The 23,140-nt window shown below is 36.3% G+C and overlaps 1 protein-coding gene across 1 annotated transcript in view; it reads right to left on the reverse strand.

Annotated features, from left to right (window-relative positions):
* Nucleotides 1–23,140, reverse strand: part of WDR72 (WD repeat domain 72) — a 214,669-nt gene that overhangs the window by 61,187 nt on the left and 130,342 nt on the right. The window contains exon 16 of the mRNA XM_058427210.1: nucleotides 21,311–21,506. Within this exon, the coding sequence (XP_058283193.1) occupies nucleotides 21,311–21,506 (196 nt within the window). The remainder of the gene's footprint in view (nucleotides 1–21,310; nucleotides 21,507–23,140) is intronic.

Raw genomic sequence — 23,140 nt, forward strand, 5'->3', positions numbered from 1 at the left:
ATGTACCCTAAAACTTAAAGTATAAAAAAAAAGACTCAAAAAAAAACATTGAAAGATGCTAATGAAAACCAAACACAACACACATACACACACACACACGCATATATATATACACATATATTTAAAATGTATGTATGTACATACGTGTATACATAATTTATATGCATATATTATATGTTTTGATACATATATACTTCAAAAAGCAATGTAGTAAATTAGTAGCTTATTTTTCACATGAGTACTACCATATCATATGTTCCAAACTCAACAGAAGAGTCACTACTAATGGCATTTGAAAACTGTCAAGTAAGAAAATTTTCATGTGTAAATGTAGATTTAATCTCTGATGTTCATGGGAAATGATTCATGGCTAGTTTTTACATTATGCCAAGGAGATGCTTTATAACTGGATGCTGACACTTTATGTATTAGGCTATAATCAATATTATTTGCTACATGCTCTGTCACTGAAATAAATTGTTCTGCAAATGAAGTTTTAATTAATAACACAAACATCCCTGTTTCGAAATGTGCTAACCCTGTATATCCCATAACACAACTTTACTACCAGGTATAAAGATCAACCGAAGGTTTAAAAGTCTTAAAATGTTGATATCTCAATGGTATAACCTGAGTCTGTGTATTGTTTCTTTAGGCAAACAGATTATATACTGTAGAAGGCAAACTGAACTCAGTTTTCTTATCTGTAAAATGGAAATACCAGTTCCTAGCTCACACAGTTATTAGAACGATTAGATTATGTGTGTAAAGCACACAGAATTTTTGGGCTCCTCCTAGATTTGGAGAATGGTAATCTGAGGTTGAGTATTGATGCCCATAATTGAATTAGTGTTAACCTTTGCATTTTAACAGCTGCTGTCAATGCCCATAACACAGAGACACTTAATTGCTAATCCAAGTCTATGCAATCACTTAGCTCATTCCACTATCTAACAGGGTAGAACTGGCAGTAAACAACTTCTGCAGGATTGGAAAGAAGACATTGCTGGAGCCCACTGAGACCACTGGTCTCCCTGCTTACAGGCCCTTTGATCTTTGATTCATCTACCAAACTGAGAAACACCCAAATTATAAATCTGAAAACTTTCTAGTACCTACAATATGGCATACAAAACCATTCACAAACTGGCCCCACTCCAACTTTAAGCCTGCTCCATCACCTCACTTACACAATTGTATTCTAATTACATCCCTAAAATAGCTCTTATGACATTGTGTTATAGTTAATCAGGTGTCTAATCCCCACCTAGCCCTTTGTTGGGCTGTACCTCAAAATATGTGTTTGCCTAGGGGCAGCTTAACCAGTGTATGCCTCTTCATATCTTCCAAGATAATCACACTTGAAAGGAGTTTCAGCTGTTAGCATCTTTCACAGACCCCCCTCAGAATGTCAGCAGTAAGATGAACATTCTGAAATTAAGTTTTAAGGACGTTCAGAAAAGAGAAGTAAGGTATAGAGCCTCCAGTTCCTCCAAAATTCCCCATAAGCAGGTGTGTCCAGGACAGCCCCACTCCCATTGCACTAAAGCAAATGACACATCTTATTGTACTCCTTGTGTCTTATTCCTTTTTGTATGCATGGTAACTTGTATAGTGCCCATTACTTATTAGGTGAAATTTAGATTAAATAATTCCTTTCCATCTCTCTTCTTCCCCCATCCCTAAAAATACACACATACAGAATTTTTCAAGTTAAAGCTACCTCTCTGTGACAGTAAGCAAGTGAAAAACTCAGATTCCTATGGGAACCTATGGAAAATTGAACAAGACAGGCTTGGTGGATACTGAGATGACTTGGAGAACACACACGTATGCAAAAAAGGTTATTATCTCACTAGGTGCTATCAGCTCCAGCCTACTGTTATTGCATGAAAATGGCAATTTAGCGTGGCTTCTCTTCCTATCTGTCATGAGAAGTCAGAAATCCAGAATATTTTGTGAAATCTGGTTTTTATATGTTGGAAATTCAGAGGTTGGTTTTTTTGTTGTTGTTGTTATTGTTCTCTGTAAAGCACTGTGTAAGTCAAACAGAATGTATTTGTAAGGCATGAGTTTGAACCTTTGTTCTAGAGCTCCAAGACTGGGCAGTCTCTAGAAATCACTACTGTGCATCTTAGCTTGAAAATATCCACTGTTCTTCCAAAAGACTAGGATGCTATTAGGACGCACCCAGGCTGTTCATGGGTGTGCTATCCGTTCGTATGAAAGAAGCTTGGTCAGTACCTGCCTCACAAAATTATGACTTTCATTTTATCAGCAAGGAAGAACTTCTGCACTGTAAAAGCTTATTAAGGGAATTTGATTGCAAATTGAATGTGGTCCAGCACCTCTCCAAAGCTCATTTAAGATATTTGATATTTTAGAGAAAAAGCCTAAATGGGCATGTTAACTATCCATTTACCTGCACTATTCTAGATTCTATCATTGAAGTCTCAGACCATCAGAAAATAATGTCTTGGACCACATTATCTTAGTCAATCAAAGACAAGACTTCTGAGATATGACTCAATACCATGTCATTTGATCTTACAGCAGGCTAATATAAAAAAACTGTCATGTTTAAGAGCGTAGTTTGAACCTTTTAGAAAACTGGCTGGAAACACATTCTACCTTGTGTCTTAGCACTGCTTTATATTGGATATATAAGGCAGTGTATTAAATCCCAGGAAAATAGTTCTAGGAAACAATGTTTATCCTCATGGATGCATCTATATATGATCCCTTAATGGGAAACAATTTCTATTCCTTAGTTGCCAGGACAAACTTAAAAAGCTACATTAAGGGAGAATAAGAATCCGAGGTTTGTTTCAGAATGTTTGAAGTCCTTACTAATCCTTCCCCTTTATTTGTTTATTAAAGTTAACATTGGCTTTAGGTTTTAGATAACTAGGAATAACCCAATTATAATAGTTTGTTTTTACTCTAGTGATATGATTCTGGGTAATCACAATTTTTAAAATGTATTTGCTCCATTTTCTATAATACTGTTTTGCTTTGTTACAAATACAATTTTTAAAAATAAAAATAAAAAATAAATCCATATCATAGATTTCGCTGGGTATCTGCTTTCAAGATATCTTCACCATCACCTATACCAGGACTTTAAATTTTAATTTTAGAAGTATGTTATTTGTATTTTAAATGCATATTGCAATTCTAGAATTCCCTGCCATCTATTTGTTTATCAAATGTTTATCAAATATGCGCTGGGTGCCCGGCACTGACCTAGGCATTGGAGATATAATAGTGAACAAGTGAGACATATCCCCCTCCCTTCAGGAGCTCACAGTTTCATTGCAGCAGAAAAGAAACCAGGCAATGAAAACACAGGGTGGCCAGTGGTGTGATAGAAGTACAGGGTAGGACGCTTAACATATACTGGGCAACAGAGGGGGCTTTCCAGAGGTTGCCCATGACATGAAGATCTCAGGCAATGGTGGGAAAGGGGAAAGGCCTTTAGGCAGGAGGCTGCAGGCTACACAGGGCTGCCCTTCTCATTGTTGTATCCTCAGGGCCTTGCCTCAGTGCTTGGCTCATGGAAGGTACTGAAAACATTTAAAATAAATAAATGAATGATGGGCCAGCACATGCAGAGGTTGAGAGCCATGGGAGGTAATCGGTCCTTTGGAGGAACCGAAAAGGGTATGGTATGGCTGAGTTGTAGAGTTTGAGGTAGGTAGAAAGGGGTAAAATAAGACTAGAGAGACATACAAAGCCCAGTTGTAAATGAGCCTTATGAATCATCTAAATAATCTGCACTTTATCCTAAGAGAAAAGAGGAGCCATATGTGCTTAAATGAATAAAACAAACAAACAAACAAACAAAATCCAAATCCCTTTTTCTCTTTCAGCAACTTGACCTTTGGTTAACTACCTGGATTCCCTTGGTAACTTCATAAAGACAGAATGTCAACTAAGTCTCAAGGTGACATTGCTGATAGCAAAAATGACCCCTCATTGGTAAAATGCATCTGGACTAGGAGAGACTATAAATGAACCATAAAAACCTGATTTCATAGCTTTGGGCTTCCCTGTGAGCAGGGAAGAAATCGTTGCAAGAGATATAAGTCTGTTAGCAAGATGACTTCCACAGCTGAACTGCTGGACCATTGCATGGACTCCTGATGAGGAAGGCCTGCCGCTGTGGTGAGCTATGGTTCCTGATCTCTGCCCTTTAGACAAGTGCCAGGTGTGGTGTATGGTCACCTTGTGAAACTGCATGTTTAGGTGAGCCTAACAAGAACCCCTGACAGGCACTGACTGCATCACTGAAGGGCTTTAAGTAGAGAGTTAAAACAAATAGACTTTGACGGGATTTCTTTAGCTATTGAAGGCAATTGCCCCAGGACAGGTTACTGAAATAATACATTAACCAGAATCATTAATAGACTTGCTGGAATAAAATGGAAACCTACAAAGAAGGGACGAAAAAGCATCCTCCTTTTAAGTTTTACCTAAACCTAAGGCTCTAAGCCCATCAAGTGGGACTTACAGAAATGCAAACTGCTTTCCCTATCTTTTGGTGTGTGGTTCATCTGCCACTTAATGGAGAAAACATTAATCTGGACTGGCAAATAAGGACCACCAGAGGGAACGGGCGAAACACTAAATAAAGACCACCAAGCCATTTTCAGAAAGCAGCAACTATTGAAAAGAGTCAGGTGTGAAATACTATGTCACCCCTTAACTAGCTGTGTGACTTTAAACAAGTCATCAGGCTTCTCTGAGCCTCAGGTTTCTTGGCAGAAAGAGCAAAGGGCTCAGACTCAATGACCTGCAAATGATTCGGACTCAAAGACTCTATGACTCCTGTAATCTGAGTACCACTCATATGCCAAGTACTAGGCTAAGTTCTAACACCCCTCCTGTCCCCGATCAAAAAAAATGTTCAAAATCAGGTAAATATCAAATGCCTGTAATAGAAAGATCAAGGGCCGGGGCCAACAGCTGGAGTAAGTCTAGTTCAAGGTTGAAGTAAGGACTTCATTATGTCTCTGCACCCAAATGTCAGCCCGTTTAACATGATAATCGCATCTATCACTGAAACTTTGTCATATGCTTTGGACCTCTCACATGTCTGGTGCTACGGTAGGCTCTGCTAGATGATTACCTATCAGAAATTACCTAAGATAGCTGCCCACATGTCTGGAGTACTTACTGCAACATTTGCCCACCATAAACTTTCAGTGATTGCAGCTGATTGACAGAATTAATAGAGATAATAAATATTTTAGGACTCCCATATTCTTCAACTACCTTTAAGTAAGACATAAAAATCCAGCATAATTTAAGCCTAAAATCTAAAACAAAATAATGCAAAGTGAAAATAATAATTTTCATTTAAAAAAGCTTGTCTCCAAGAACATTAAGCACTTTCATATCTTCCGGGGACACTAAAATGTGTTGATTGAGAATGCAGGAGAAAACCTCTGTTTTTACAAAAAGTTTTCAAGTAGGAAATTTTAGTGAAAAGAATTGCATGTACTTCTAGGAAATCTCGTCATGATCTCAGTGTAATAGCCATTTGCAGAAGAGCCCTGAACTGAGTCCACGCCAGGGAGCATTATTGGAAAATGGCCCACTCCAGTTACTTCCTGGAATTCCTCTTCATGCTTCAGCAGCTAGCTTGGTATGCACTGGGCACCAAACAGAGGCATAGCATCTTACAGAGCACGGGGAAACTCATTCCAGGATGACACAGTTTGCGATTTGTGACTTGAGCCTTGAAACAGGCAGAAGACAACAGCTCACGTTATCCAAATCACAAGATAAGCCTTAAAAAAAAAGTACAACTAAAAGTGGCCATGGAAAAAATAACATTGAGAGAATTACGGCAAGTATTTATTCCAAACAGCCACAATTTTATAGTGGGAGTTCAGGGATGTATAGAAAAACTAATACAGCCTCTGTTCTCATGAGCCTGCCCAGCACTTTCCAACCTGCATTCCATGGCATTGTAGTATTTCTGAGGGAATTACATAATTGCCTGATTCAAATTTTCTTTTTAAAAGATAGTTATAATTAATTATTTGTTTTAAGCAATTGTTTAGCTACTGTTAAATAATTGTGATTAAAAATGCAAATCTTGTATATTAAATTTAATAAACTTGGAAACCATAAACACATTGACTTATGCTCTCAGTTTTTGTGCAGATTCAAGATTAATCTCTGTGCTTATATTTATGAATGTATCATTGATTAGAGAGAGAGAGTGTGTGTGTGTGTGTTTAATGTTAGTACTTCGCAATTTTGCTCATGTAAAATTCTGTACGCAAGTGCTATTGAAGTACTCTTTCTGCTTTCTTCTGAATCAAAATATTTTCACTATAATGTAACCAAAGCAATATACTAAAATGAAGTAGATCTTGAGACCAAAAGTTTATATGACTGTCATCCACCTACCTTAATTTCAAATCTCATAATTCATCAAAATATTTACTATGTAAATTATTGGAAAATTAAACAATTAAGGTAAGAGTTTTCTCTATTTTGCCAGTTGTTTCATTTTTACAAAATGTTCAGATGCTTATGAAAGTTTTAAAACAGCAATTTGGATTCTTTCTTAAACAATAAAAGGAATCTAGTCATTGGTAAAAATTAGAAAGTTCTGTGCTTTACATAGGAGATGGAAGATGGAAGTTACTGATGAACCTTAGCATTAATTTTCTGATATTTTGCAAATTTTCAATTATTGCTGTGTAGAAGATCCCATATGAAGATGAAAAAATCCTAACTCACTTCGCAGAGCAGAAATTATTTTGAAAAACCTTTCTGCTATTATGCAACAACGTGTATGGAGACAGCACACAGCTCTTACCTCTGGCAATAAGAAATGGAAAATTTTGGAGCTTATGATCTAAAATTGTACTTTATATTAGAAAAATTCCATAAAGATTTACTTGACTTTTTCCATGTCTAGATTTGAGAAAAGGAATTAATAATTTTGAATTATTGCTATACATTAAAATAATAGATTAAAACATTTAAAATTTATAATTATGGCTTGTGAATTTGAGAAGACGAGGATTGGGCAAGGAGGACAGGGAAAGTGAGACTATATTCAATGCAACTCTGAAGGGAAACCTGCCAATTGTAATATATAAAATGACTTACGATGCCTTCACCCTCTTCATATAGTTGTTATAACTGGAGGATCTAAGTGCTTTGTACCATTAGTCACTCCTGTATTGCAGTTTCATTCTTACATTTTGTAGTACCTTTTATACTTGTGATTTATGCCTACAGAATAACTAGGAAAACCATATATATTTTACATACAGATTCCAGAAAGAGACAACTTGGCTAAATAAATCTATTTTTTAAATCCAGTTCTGTAATGGTGTTACAGGACACGTGGTTTTCCAGTAAAACCTACTCCTGTAGTTCCACTTACCCTGCGTAGACTTCTTCCAGGGCTGTACTGCTTTCTTAAGCTATGTCATGGTGGAATCTTATCCTTCATAATGTTTTGGAGAAAGCTGAGGGTGGCGCCTGCACAATTTGATTTGGTGTAAAAATACACACCAAATCTGATTTCTGTTACATTAAGGCATTCTCTGACAAAATATACAGAACAAGAAATGAAGTGAATTGTGTTTTAGAAAAATCTTATGAGCTTGTTTCCCCGAATACCTGACCACTAATTTTAAAAAATGAATCAAAAACCCACTTTAATTGAATATTTAATAGATGATTTAATGGTCAAGTTAAGATACATTTTAACTGCGAAATATAAAAATGATTTGTGTTTGCTTACTGGAAATATTTGTAATATAAGCCAACATATATAATAAACTAATATTTAAAGCAAATTTACTATGAAGAAATGAAATGACTATTTTCAATTTATAAACATCGTACATTCATCAAACTACATTTTTGACTAATAGTTGGCTTTTATAATATGAATATCATAACAGTGGATTGCCATTAACAGTAGAAATAGTTTAATTCATTTTTAAAATGGGCAATATATTTTACTTTAAAATGAACCATTGGAAATATAAAAATGGTAATATTCTCCTATGGAAAGGCTCAAATGTAGCTAGAGTAAAATATATCATTTTTTATAAATAAATGAGTTTACCGTCTTGTAAATTCCATCCTCTACATAATGCCTCATGAAATAGGGTGATTTACAGAAAAGAACCTGGGATTGGCAAATAGGATGGGGCATGTAATCCAGTCTAGTGCCATTCTCCAACAAGTTATATCATCATAGTAAAGCTATGCAAGTCTACTGTACCTTAGTGTTCCTCTCAATAAAGTGGGCCAAGAATTACTTCATTTGATATATGAAAAAAGAAACAAAAAAGATATGCTAAAAGTTTTTGAAAAGTAACATGTTGTATACGTAGAAAAGGCATGCTAATCATTTGAAAATAACTCATCTAATTTGTTTTAGTATCTAAAAATAATGGTAAAATAGATATTCCAGGGTCCCGAAATTGCTGTCTCTTCACAGTACATTTTGAATAAACTTCAGTTCATTTGGAAAGCTTGAAATATGAAGTCCCTGAGGAAATTCGGAAAACTCCTTTGCATTCCTCAGCATTAAACACAAACCATTATGGTGTCTGATGTTACCACCACCTGGAGACCCCCTGATATTTTTACCACAGGACAAAAAAGTGTATTAAAACATTTCTTTTTCTTCTAGCATTATAGGAATCCCAGACATAGGGCAATAAATATGTTACTGATACCCATAGGTGAGCAGGCAATTCTGCCCTGTGTTACAGGTACTTTGTCATTACCTTCTGAAACACTGTTTCACAGTGCAGGGTATGTTATATAAAAATTAAATGATGCTGCCAAATTTCAGCAGTTTGAAAGAAACATAAGTCAATGGCATAAGGGAAGTAGGTGATGTAATGACTCTAGAATTAAGTAGATGGCTTGAAGAGATGGATCATGAAGTTTAACCTTTGAAATTATTCATTGAATATTAATATAAACACATGGAAAAGCACACTTCTAAGTTGCTTTGTTAAAATTCTATTGAGTAAATCAAAATTTTTTAAATGACAAAGATAATATATCCTATTCCTGGAAAATGTCTAAGAACAAACATCTAATAATCTGGTCTTACTTAATCAAGCCCTTTCCAACTAGCATCAGTTGGGTCTCACCAGAAGCAGATGTTAGATGAAATTAGAAATGCAAATGTTTATTGGGAAGTAACCCCTGTGAAAGAAAAAGGGCAAAAGCAGGATTGTGTAAATTGTGAACTTTAATATCTCATTCACCTCCCCTAAAAATCATTTACTCTTCCTCTAAAAGTGCCTACATCCCCCACTTCTCTCACCCCTATGAATAAGGATATACACGTTTTTAAATATCATTGGGTGTATTAGTCTATTTTCATACTGCTATAAAGAAATACCTGAGACTGGGTAATTCATAAAGGAAAGAGGTTTAGTTGACTCACAATTCTGCAAGGCTGAGGAGGACTCAGGAAACTCACAATCATGGCAGAAAGTGAAGGGGAAGCAGGCACCCTCTTCACAAGGTGGCAGGAGAGAGAAGTGCAGGCAGGGGAAATGCCCGATGCTTACCAAACCATCAGATCTCATGACAACTCCCTCACTATCATGAGAACAGCATGGAGGAAACCGCCCCTGTGATGCAATCACCTCCCTCTCTTGACACGTGGGGTTTACAGATCCCTCCCTCGACACTTGGGGATTACAATTAGAGATGAGATTTGGGTGGGGACACAGAGCCAAACAATACAATTGGGCTATTGGGTACTCACTTTCCTGTGATGCCCCCATGCATATAATAAATTGGTAAGCCTTTTCTCCTGTTAATTTGTCTACCGTCTGTCTATTTCAGCAGACTCACTTATCAAAGCTCCAGAGGGTACAGAGAAATTTCTCTCACCCCTTCAGGCTCTATCAGCCTAACAGAAACTCTAAAGCAAAGAATGCCGCCTGTGAAAGGAGGTCAACGTGGGCCAGAAATGGCGAGGCCCTGGAATCACCATATTGCTCAGCCATCGTCCCAAGAAGAGTGTGACCTCTGCTCCAACACTGGGTCAGATATTAAAGGCACTAACGATTGGAAGCTGTCAGATAGCCATATTCCTCTCATCTGGGAAAGGAGTCCTCTCTCGAAGAGGGATTTTAGCAGTACGTCTCTTCATGTCTGCCACACAATTATTTTCTAACACACATGTGAATGTCTATTCCTATGCGAAGCCTCTAAAATTCATTCCCAGGCAGTTGGTGGCTCTCTATGCCTTTACGGCAATGTGAATGTTAATTTCTCATACCACACTGTGTCCTCACTATTTTTACAACTTTTTCTCTGCCTTTTGGAAGGTAGAAACCACATCATATTCTTCTCAGATTTCGAGTAAATAGCTTGGGAAACAGAGCACCTAATAAAATATATTCAAAAGAGGTAGAGTGATTTGATAGCTGGACTTACCAGCTGGATAACAGTCCAGACTGGTTATTCTCTATTCGGGTCCAGAGATACTAAGGGATATACCTCATGTATGTGAAAGTGAAAGGGTATTAAGAAGTTCTCAAAAACTAATTTCAACGTACTTTAAATACTAATGGACTACTGGACTTTAAGGATAACACGTATCAAAAATTAGCATGTTGTAAGCCAAAGTTTTGAAATTATGTTCCCAATCATAAATCTAATCACCATCATAAGTAGATTACGTGAACCTATCTGTGTATCTCTTTCCATCCATTATTCTCACTTCCAGTTTTCCCTTTCAGTTTACAGCTTGGGTAACAGTCCATCTAATTTTAAAATTCTAAGATGCACTGTGTTTATTCTGTACTGTAAAATAATTTAATTTCAGTTGTAAATGTTAGAGTTTTCTTTGATGACCTTTTTAGGCAAGGCTTAGTAGTCCAGTAACATATACTCTTCATTTAATCAGCCAACAATATTTAGTCTCTGCTAAGCCCAAAGCTAAGCTGTGAGGACATAAAGATGAAAGTGAATGAATAGGATAAGAAGCCCTTTTTCTAATGGTGGAGACAGAATGGCAAATGATTTACTACATGGACTGGGAAGTGCTATAATACCTAAAGGGTACACAAGGGAAAAAGCAAACCACGGGAGAGAAAGAAAAGGAACTTCTTGAGTTAGTGTGACTTACTCTTTTGGTTTCATCTCCTTCTGAACTTTTAAAGGGGAGGGGGACAGAAACAAAGTCCTTAAGAATGTCTAGAATCCCTTTCTCTAAGGCAGTTCTCAGTAGGGTTGGTACTGCCCCCTAGGGGGAGGCTTTGGAAACTGCCCAAGTGAGGGACTGGGTTTCTCAATGATTGTAGAGACATTTTATTGGCATTTGGTGGTCAGGCACCAGAGATGCCAGATGGCCTGCAGTGCTTAGGAACGCCTTTCACAGTGAATAATTGTCCTGCTTGGTTTTCAAATATTCCACTGGTCATTCATGAAAAGAAAAGCTTTGTGTGTAATTTCCCAAGTCCAGAACGTAACTTTGTTTTACATATAACCATGGAGGAATCTTTCAAGGCTTTTAATATACCTTGAATTTTCTAAGAAGGCCACTACCCTGTATATTAAGGAATGGCCACATTCTGCTACTGCTGTCCAGAATTTTTCCAAGAAAATCGATTTTAGATACCCACATCACTGACAGAACCACCACACACACACAGACATCTGCATCAATAGCAGTGGTCTTATGTATACCACAGCATGTTATATAACAGTATGTTACTATATCTTTTAGTGTAGTCATGCTCAGGATTTTGCACATAATACTTTAAGTTACTTACTGTTTATTTTTTCCTTTAAATGTTACATAAATGATGTATGTAGGTAGGTTATATTGCTTATGAATTTCATTTTAAGATTATCAAGGCAGCATTATAAAATATTGGCTAGGAATGAGAGCATTGAGATCCACTACAATTACTTTTTTTAAAATTTCAAGACTGACCTCATTCTAATGAGAAGAAACATGTGAGGCTGGAAGTTTATATAGACCATGTTCTTAGGCATATTCAGCTACCAAGGAGCGTTTTTACATTGTCCCTAGATTGGCAGGGCTGCCTGGCTGGAGGACAGATATTCTGCACAAATGTAAATAAAGGGCCCATGCTCATCTGTAGCAGGTAAGAGAAAGAACTAACAACTCTTTTTTGAACTGTCTTCATTTCTTGTAGCTTATTCTCAGAGGGTTGAAAATGAAGTGCTCTGCCTTGGTTTTTGCCTTCAAATACTTGTCAGCATTAATTTTTCCTGGTGGCCCTCTAGACGGATATATTGCTCTTGAACAAAGGAGACAAATTTGAAGCAATGCCCCTGGATTAACACTTTAGAAGAAAATCATCATCCTTATAATCACCATTTCCATTCTCTTTCTAGTACAGACCGTTAACATATTATTTAGCATTTCTTTCATTCTGCCTTGGACCAGATTTCTTTGATAGATGTCTGTCATTGTCATTTATTACACATCCACTCACTCAGGCAACAAACATTTAATGAGCACCCATCATGCACCATGTGGTCCATTTGCTGCTAGGAGCACAAGATTAATAAGTTCCAACTTTTGCCCTCAAGGAGTTCACAGAGTTGGGAAAGAAAGGCAAATAAATAAGCAATTAGACTGTCAGGTAATATACAGTATTTTAGAAGGTTATAAAAGGAGTGTAGAAAGTAATATAAATGAAAATATCAGCACCTAACATTGAACCTTAGACATAGTAAGTGCTTAATAAGAAATGTTTTGAGTTATTCAAATTGTCCCAAGGCTGAAAATTGGGCAGATAAATTGAAGAGTTAAAATGGAAGGATAAGGCTCCAGCTAGCAAGATGATTGACATTCTGATGGGAAGGGGATATTCCAAGGGCACTGGGACAAATGGGTAATTTTTCCTTCAGCCACCATTTCTCTAGCAATTGCCACATACTAGACGCTGTGCTACTTGCTGAGAATACAAAGCTCTCTAAATCAGTTGTTTTTCTCTAAAGGAATTTAGTCCCTCTATTTACCAAAATTGTCTTTAGAACTATGAATACATATCCATATTGGCTGACAGAATTGCATTTGATGGAGGAACTAATGTCACACAAATTTCCAGGTTCAGATGTAGAATGAATCATCAGTGGAGGCTGACCCAAGCCAGCCAGGTTGCAAAGAGGACTCCGTGTCAGCAGCATGGGGACTATTGGTTACAAGAGATCAGGAATGAGCCAGAAGTCCATAGGGAGGTGATGAGTCAGAACACAATATGTGAATCCAAATCCTAAGGAAACAATGTTTGAGGCAGTGGCTCCTTAGAAACTTCTGTGGATAAACTGTAACTGAATAAGGAGTGAGGTAAGTTCCAGGCAAGGCTCAGGCCTCTAAAAATATCAAACTGAAATCAGATCATGACAAAGTGAGCAGTCAAGAGTGAAATAACTATCACTAACAGAGTCTTCTGCAGGGTTACAAACTAGATTCATTCATGTCTATTTTTAATTTTTTGTGAACTTGCTGTGTGTACATCTCATGGTCCTAGGATGGTGACTCTCAGATAACATGAATTTCAGTGGGTATTCAAGACTTTGTTTGGATGCTAAAGAACAGCAATCGGCTGGTTTCCCTCCACTACTCCTTCTCTTACTAATTAGGAGTTGGCTGAATCTTCAGTACAAACTATCTCACTTTCCATCCATTCATCCATCCACTCGATAAACACTTACTATCAGCTTCTATTTTAGGTGACGGGAGGAAAAAAGATAAATAGACCTGATCTCTGTCCTTGAAGGGTCAGCGTCGGGAGGACAGTCTCAGCTTCAGAGAACAATGGTGCAAAACACATTGACTTCAGTGACAGAATCTAGATCACTTTTTGTCAATAGTTTAAATGCGTATGGAGACAATAATCAGTAAAGTGGTGCCTGCATGACTGTTACCAAAGAAATATTTAACTCAATTCCTCAATCTGACCATCTCTGGGCAGAGCCAGGTTGGCATTCTGACTGCTCATGAGGAAAAAAGATGATGAAATACTCCAGTTTTTCATATGACAAGATGAAAATCATCAATCTCAATCTCCGTGAAAGATGAAACTACTTTTAGAAAACAGCAGTGAACTCTTATCAGTCTTTCTAAGGTGATGCAATCTCTAAGATGATACAGAGAGGGCAGAAACAGTAAAGAAGCTTAGAAGAATTTATAGGGGCAAAAGGGAAATGATGAAATTTCTCTCTCAATTTTATAAGGAGCTAAAAATAAGACGGGATATGTATTAAACCCAAATGACTACAATGCTTTTTGAAAAGTAGGTAACGTATTCTAGGTGCTAAATTATTTATTTGCTTACCATATACCAATTTGTCTTTATCTAATATATGAATACCTTGATATTTAAATAAGATTGTCTATTAGATAATTAACATTAATCTATAAAAATGAAGTTTTAAATTTCTTCCACTTTTTCCCCTGTACCCCCAACCCTTATTCCTTTCAACTCATATGTGTATGCCAAATCTTGCACATTTTTAGCATTTATCAGATGGCTTTTTCAGTTCCCAAAAGTAAACTTTTAAATTTTTAATCGCTAAAACTTATATTTCTGTTAATTCATATTCCAAATAAAAGTCTTCAATATTAATTACATCTTTATTGGAATAACTTACAATGCTACACCCCAGCTTTGTAGAGATTGCATATTCAATATCTGTTAATTGATTTCTTCTAGAGAATCTTTTTTTTTCTGTTGTTATGACAAAAGGTTTTGCTGTCTTGTAATCCTCAACTGGGTAATACATTTTTCTGTAACTGTCATACAGAAGGCACTTGGTAAATATTTGCTGAATTAAGAAATCCAAAAGGAGAATTGTAGGTAATTGGGAAGCAATGTAATACGGTGATGAAGAACTCAAATTTCAAAGCCAGCCTGCCTGAGTTTAATTCCTGCCTCTGCAACTTGTTGGAAATAAGACATTGGACAAATTACTTAACTTCTCTGCATCTGTTTTCTCATCAATAAAGTGGATATAACAATATTATCTGTTCCTATAGCATTGCTGTGTGGATTAAATAAATACTAGATCATATCAGTGTTAACTGTAACTATGTTAATCATTATTGCTGTTATTCCAGAAGGCTAAGGGTTAGGAAAAGAAGGCATTCGCAAGATGAGATTGAAAGAGAACACCCGTGTACTGAAGAGAAGAAATTAAAGATACATGGGTTTCTCACTAATGTCCAGGTTTCTCATTCACGCATTTCTTAGTCAGATGATCTTGAGAGGAAGAAAAGGGCACAAGTGGCTTCAGTGGTTTTAGTAAACAGTTACCTTTCCCCACTCCAACTTTTTGCTTGGCTAAATCCTGTTTATCCTTCAGCTCCCAGTTTAGGCAACTTTTCTTGGAAGAAGCCTTCTTGAGCCCCAAAAACTAGGTTACGTACCACTTTGATGTGCTTCCCTAGTCTCTGCTCTGGCATCTGACACACTTTTATGGTTAACGATTCTAGTTTGTATCCTCGGCTAAAGAATTTCAGTTTGTTAGTTTATTCTTGGTGATATCCTTAGCTCTTGGGTCAGTGCATAGAAGCAGAGAGGAAGTGGCATAAAGAAGTGATACATAAAGATGTATTTAAAGTTTTGGAGATAGGCACTGTACAAAATAGTATATCAAATCCCCAACACTCCATAACCAAAAGTCAATCATATCTGCCTAATTGTAGCTTAAGTGAGACATTTTCTTGTAGAAAATAACAAAGAGGAGCTCTGAAATATGCATCAACAATATATGTATGTTTGTTTATAAATGCTTGTACATGCTATTAGCATATCAACATTATGTCCTTTATAAAATACACACAAAAACAGAAATTCCAAAGTGAGGAAATTAACACACATACACACATATATACATACAACACACACGCACAAACATACACACACACACACACACACAGATATATACCTTCTGACGTAGCGTAAGTTAAGTTTGGCAATGCCATTTACATCTTGTTTTCTCAAGCTTGCATTATTCCTATTATCTTTAAACCATGGTTTCTTGACAGAGAACTGTTAAGTGTCTTGTCTATTTTCTGGTGATTAGTTTAGTTAAAAACTATAAAATAAAATCTATGGTCACCTAAACAGGTACACTTGAAACTGAACACACCAAGGATGCCTTTTGTGGAGTCGACCTTCCACTATGTCTTCGGCACACCTGGAATACCATATGTAACAACGTACCACTCAACATACGGGCCAAGTCATGACACCACAGTCAGTCATGTATCACTGTGCTTTGCCCCTAAAACAGGTAATGTGATCCCGTTACAATTTGTGCCACTAGTGCTTAAAAGATTTCCCATACCACACTAGAGAGAAAGCCCCAGACCTCACTACCACATACTAGGCGTTCTATGATGTGTCCTCCATTACTTCTCTGCTCCTTGATCACACGTACCACACAGGCCTTTCCTAAGTGACTTCTGTGGCCGTAAAGAAGAACTAACTTAGTCCTGGAGATCTTACAGTAAATGAAAAAAAGATGCACTTACTACAAATAATGGCATTCAGGGAAGAGCTTCCCTGCAGGGTAGTCACAAAGCCTTTCCACAAGTAGATATCCTTCCGGAAAACTCAGCAGGCCAAGAAAGCCTGCCCTGGGCCTGTACTTCGGCAGGGCAGTATCACCAAAATGTTTCTGTTGAATGGATTTTTATTTTCTTGATTTACAACAGATGCATGGTTTTATTTAAACAAACACCACATTTTTATTATTTAATTTTCTAGATAAGTCTTTGAAGATGACGCATGCAATAAAGATTATTTGCAATATCCATATTTGATGCATCATTTTCACAACCGCATGGTTTAGCATGAAATTTAAATTCAGCCAATAATTCCAAGATGACAGTTTTATCTACAAAGCCTCCATTTCTAGTTCAACCAATTTATTTAATGGAACAATTTAGAGCACTTGTTTAAACTGATCCAAATAACATTCAAAAGAAAGTAAAGGGAAATAACTTTGAAATGCAATTTAATAATAGAAACTATTGCTGTTATTAAAGCAATGAATCTAAGCCTCAAATGTAAGTGTTAATTGTACAAGTTCTTATTAAAGAGATTCAAGGAAGATAGCAATGTAATCATTATAAAAACATAAACTTAGATAAAATCCACCACTTTCCCATAAAACACAGATACACAAATATTAAGACCTCAAATAAAATACATGCTGTGAAGTGTAATAGGAGAAAACACTGAAAAATAAGACAAAATTATAGGTTTAAATATACATTATGCTTTAACTCTCACTTTATTGGATTTCCATTGCTTTCTAGACACATCCCTACAAATAGTTCCAGACACCTGGTGATTTTCTTTATCACGAGGGTTGAGATGGCAATAATTAAATACTCTGCATTTCCTTTAGTAAGAGAAGCATGATTTATGAGAAAAGAATAAAAATCTAAGAAAATTACTTAGCAAATTATTTGATTTTTAGACCAAACTGATTTAGGGCAAATTTCTTCCATGTTGCAAGTATGGAAAACGTAGCTTACTGGATAACAGCACAGTATTTAAGAGAATATCTGGGTTTGCTTCCCTGTTTTTAGTAATTTTGTGCCTGTAGGCAAGACACATAACCTCTCTTAAGTCTTAGTTTATTCATTTTGAAAAGCGGGTAGTATAGGAATTATGTCTCAAAGAGTAAGATGTATACCACTGGTGGCATTTAAGATAGCTGGTTTGGCAAGATGGGCAGATTGCTGGAGCTCAGGAGTTTGAGACCAGCCTGGGTAACATGGTGAAACTCCATCTCTACAAAAAATACAAACATTAGCCAGGTGTGGTGGTACATATCTGTAGTCCCAGCTACTTAAGGAGGCAGAGGTGGGAGGATCTCCTGAGCCGGGAAGACTGAGGCTGCAGTGAGCCAAGATCACACCATCACACTCTAGCCTGGGTGACAGAGTGAGGCACTGTGTTGAAAATAAAAAAAAAAGAAAGATAGCTGGTGTGGTGATAAACTTATTTTTAAAAATGTATTTCAACACTATTTCAATGTATATGATAAAAAATATAAAATTAGTATGTAAATAAAAAAATAAGTAATTTCTCAGGACAAACCTAGCAAGCATGACGGGAATCTTTCTTTCTTATAGTTCTTTTCAGTTGTACTTTGAAATTTCACTTCAATGAACATGAATATTTTAAAAACAGTAAAGTCCTTTACACAAAGAACTAAATGTCAGAAAAAGGGTCTTAGGGTTCGTGTGGATTGTGTGAGAATTAAAGGAAATGGTGAGCTAAATTTCATAAGATACTTAGCAAAGCACTGGAATATATTAAAAACTCAATAATTATTATTTTTCCTTGTGACATTGTTGCCATATTGCTATAATCCTAATAAATCAAATATACTCCATTTAGCATAAAAGAAGTTTGAGTATCTGTGTATAGCAAAACCATCATCTTTTAATTTCCAAATGATTTATAAATAATACGTACCACCAAGAAACCAAGAAAGAAAAAAGAAATTAACAAACAAGGGGAGGGACAGGAGCTCACAGAGGACAAATAAGCAAAGAGTTGATGAAATTAAACAACATATACAATTTGCCATATGAATGTTTTGCAACATGACATATGTTGCAATGATTAGGCTAAGTAAATCTGCCTATGAAATTTGAGGAATTAGTACACCCAGTGAATAGCACCTATATAATCATATTACATTTTGTCTTAGGACTTTAGAAATAAAGATAACAGTTTTCTGGTTATGTTTTCTAAAAACTCTATCAACCAGCCTGGGCAACATGTTGACATCCCATCTGTACTAAAAATAAAAATTAAAAAAAAAAACTAGCTTGTAATGGTGGCGCTTGCCTGTAGTCCCAGCTGCTCAAGAAGCTGATGCAGGAGGATCATTTTAGCCCAGGAGGTGGAAGTTGCAGTGAGTTATGATCATGCCACTGTACTCCAGACTGGGCGACAGAGCCTGCCTCAAAAAAAAAAAAAAAAAAAAAAAAAAAATCCTGTCAAGTAAGGCACTACATGCCACTGTAATGAAAGTCTAAAAACATTTCCTGTAATTTTACTAAGTTCTTGTGAATAGTTTTTTTAAAGTAAGCATTTTCTCAAACAGAAAAGGGCAATATTAATATGAAATATAATACTACTTGGATAGTTCCCTCTTCGATGTATTTTATGTGTCTCCAATTTAATTGCAATTGTAGTTAATATTTTCCTGCAGGTAATATTTCTGAAAATAATATATGCCCAGCATTTTGTGCATATGTTCTTGTTCTTTTAAATAAAGTATACTAAATTTCATCCACCAACATATAAAGTAGGTGTAATATTCTGGTGTTCTAATTCTTATCACAAATTAACCACAAATTTTCTTTTACCATAGGCAAAAAAAAAGGACTATTCGATAATTAATCAAAAGAGAGTTAATACCACACTTTAATCCAAATGTCTTTAGTCATAGTAAGACTAAATTCTATACTATCAACAGTTCTTTCTTTAAAGATGCAGTCTGGCCACGTTGCCCAGGCTGGACTCTAACTCCTAGGCTCAAACCATCCTCCCAACTCAGCCTCCCAAGTAGCTGGGACTGTAGGCACCTGGCTAGTATCCTTATGTCTAAGAATGTACTGGGGACAGAATTGGGCACAATCTGGTGAAACCTCAAATATGAGTAAGCCAAGTGACAGAAAAAATTCATCTAAAGTTTCACTTTGATAGCTGACCAACAATATCTTACCCAGAAAATGGCGCTCTGGGCCAATGAATAAGGTAGTCTATGAAGATTAGGGAGAAAATTCAGAAATGACATCTACTGAGAGTTAACACACGATGAACAAGTAACACTAGCTGTCTTGGGAGAGTTGGAAGAAACCTATCATTGACACTATGGGCGGCCCTCCATATGTGTCAAAAATGCAAATGTAGTCACTCAAAATTAATTAAAAAGCAATTTGTCTACTTCTTGCTTAAAATATGTAATACAACTATAATTACGTGATATAATCAAACAGGAGCTTTTTCACAGAGGTGAATTTACCAGAACATTAAAGCTAATTTTTGAAAAACAAACATGCAAATGACTTGAAATAACCATCTAGCTTTATCAAATTATTAATTGAATTTACCATAATCAGCAACTGTCCTGGCATTCAAACATATTCTACCTGTTTTGATCTCTGGCCTTTGCTAAATATGCCTTTTCATTTCTCTCTACATAACACACTCCAATCAGTAATCTCATAAAAACAATGAGAAGAAATCATGAAGTATTTCCAAGAATGACGCCTGTTTTAAGATTTAACATTTTATATATAGTAACATTATTCCTAGTCCTGAATAAATTAAAAGAAAACCCTTTGTGAGAGATCAAAGAAGTACTTGACAATTTAACCACCTGTAATATGTAAATTTATAACATATTTTCCTGACAAAAACACACATTTAATCACATGATAAATTAATGTATTCATCAAAAGCTTACTAATAAAGTTGAAAATTAAAGTTGTACTTTTTTTACAGTTTTTAAAACTTTTTTAAAGTAATAGCTAACAGTATGATAAAAATCAGAGAACATTCTGCAACATAAATTTAGACTCACTTATTGGCCCCAAACCATAAACATTATCATTAGGAAGTGACACTGATGAAGTTTGTTATAAAATCAAATGATCCAACTATACAAATAGTTTAATTTTATATGATACTTCTGTTGCCCAGAAAAGGAAAACTGGCACATGACTTTTATCAAGGTACAAAGTAAAAACAAATCTACCCATTATGATTAGGGTATTCCTGTAATATATATCCCATTAAGCTATTGCTGTTAATTCTGCTTTCACTTTTAATTGCTTAACTTCAAAACATTGTTATAAATAATACAAGCTGTTCTTCTGGCAAATATTTATGATTATAATAGGATCTAGAAGTCCTTCAAACATTTGACAATTGTAAGAGGAAACTGATAGCAGAATAGGTCAGAAACAGGGCACTTGGCTCAGCTCTTGCAGAAATGATATACTGTGAAACTTACATTTTCAACACTCTCTAAGCAGCGATGCTCCTCAAGTTATGGTGGTGTTACTTCTGGATAAACCTATCCTATGACCTTTTCAACTTACAGTGGGTTTAGCCAGATATAACCCCATCATAAGTCAAGGAGACTAGTGAATGTCTATCACTTGTGCACCATAATATAATCGAAAATCGTTAAGTTGCACCACCATAAGTTGGAGACTATCTACAGTAGAAAAGTTCTGTTAAAAGAGTATACCAATAAATTTTGTACTTACTTTGCAGAGGCAAAGTGTTTCTAACACACTGTAACTCTAGTTCTTCTGTCCATTCCAGCTTTGGCAGCATCTGCTTCATCTCACAGTTACCATTCTCTGCCATGGACACTGGTTGACTATTGACTGGTATCTCTCCCAAACTCTTCATGTGTTGTTGAATTTCCGCCAAGAGAACAGCTTGTATTGCTTCAGTTACCTGTAAGGTATTTTTAAAGTGAATTATTTTTAGTATTATTACAAATGCTTGGGTATGTTGCAAAAAATCCAAAGCCCAGAATTTACATTTGAACAGGTTTCCATAAATGATAACTTTTCATTCTTCTAGAATTAGCATCCACAACAACTGAAATGTGGGTAGCAACAACTGGTACCCAGACCTTTCACACTGTTTTTTTGCAATGCAAGAGATTCTAAAAGGATACTTGAGGGGTATTTTTTAAAGTCCAGAATGCCAAGCATTACACCATGGGACAATGAGGAGTTTTTAATTATGTTTCCTATCTCCATTTCCACCAGAAGATAAAGAAAATTCATTTGAATTTATCCTATGGCTCTTAAAGACAAGGTTAGATCCTCAAACTATGTCTAGCTCCAAAGCATTATTTAAATAAACACTGCATTTAAACTATGCTTTACACAGAAAATTAAAGAAATGACTTTAATAATAAATCTCACTAAGTTTTGTGTATACCTATGTGGTTTTACATAGATTAAGGTATTGCAAGGCCCGTCTTCCAATTGCTGTGTGTGCCCAGTCAAGGACCTATGGTTCGAAGGAGGGGGAAAGGGACACTTGCTACAGAACACCAACCAAATTCTTCATTTTTAAAATGAGGAATCTGGGTCATGACACCTCAAGGTTACACAGACTTGGTGGACAGACCTTCAGATCCCTGATTCTATGTCCTTCGAAGTACATGTCCACTTAAGATTCTATATCCTCTGCCCTCAGTGCAAAGCTAGTGACAGTTTCCTAGACCTCTTCCTGGTAAAAGATGAGGCAAGGTCTAGCAGTTAGGTACAGCCCAAGGAAGGCCAGGAGCTGAATTAGGGAGAGAAAAGAATGGACACTGCTGATACAGACAAACTAGGGACACCTTCTCATCACCCTTCTCCAGCCAACAGTTAAACCTTTCATATGGCTACATCCCAGTGCCTTTCATACAGCCACATCCCAGTGCTATAGCATATATATTTTCCCCTCAGAAGTCTGTCCTCTGTCAAGCTGAATCATGTTCCACAATTTGCCGAGAGTGGTGACCTAGAGATGCTTTGGCCAAAAACTGAACGTGTATTTGTGTAAACAAATTACATTCAGTCTCTTTTGTATGTGATGGTAGCATGTGAGACCTTCAGGTCCCAGGGACATCCGAGGAGCTTATTATGATGGCAGATACTTGCTGAAATCCTGGGGCAGAGAAGCTGGCCTCTGACTTTTAAATATAGGAAGCTTCCTGAGAATACTGGAGCAGCTTCCTGATTGCTGATTATCTCCCTGCCCTTGTCCAGCCCACACTCAAATGTTTGATTAAGGAGTGAAAAAAGGCTAATGAATAGTAGAATATCACTATTGCGCACCATGCATACTAACATGAGGTACTGCCTAATCGCAATGCAAGTGAATGGTGCTTACTCATGAATATCATGTAATGAGATATTTAACATCAGAGTATCCATTAGGTGCCATCAATCTAAGATATACTTCTGCATATCATGATGCTGGTGAATAGTGCCTGTTAATATCTACCATATGAGACCAGCCTGGTTGACATGGTGAAACCCCGTCTCTACAAAAAATGCAAAAATTAGCCTGGCTTAGTGGTGTGCGCC

Source organism: Hylobates moloch, unplaced genomic scaffold (assembly GCF_009828535.3).
Source record: "Hylobates moloch isolate HMO894 unplaced genomic scaffold, HMol_V3 SCAFFOLD_14, whole genome shotgun sequence".
Taxonomy (NCBI): Eukaryota; Metazoa; Chordata; class Mammalia; order Primates; family Hylobatidae; genus Hylobates; species Hylobates moloch.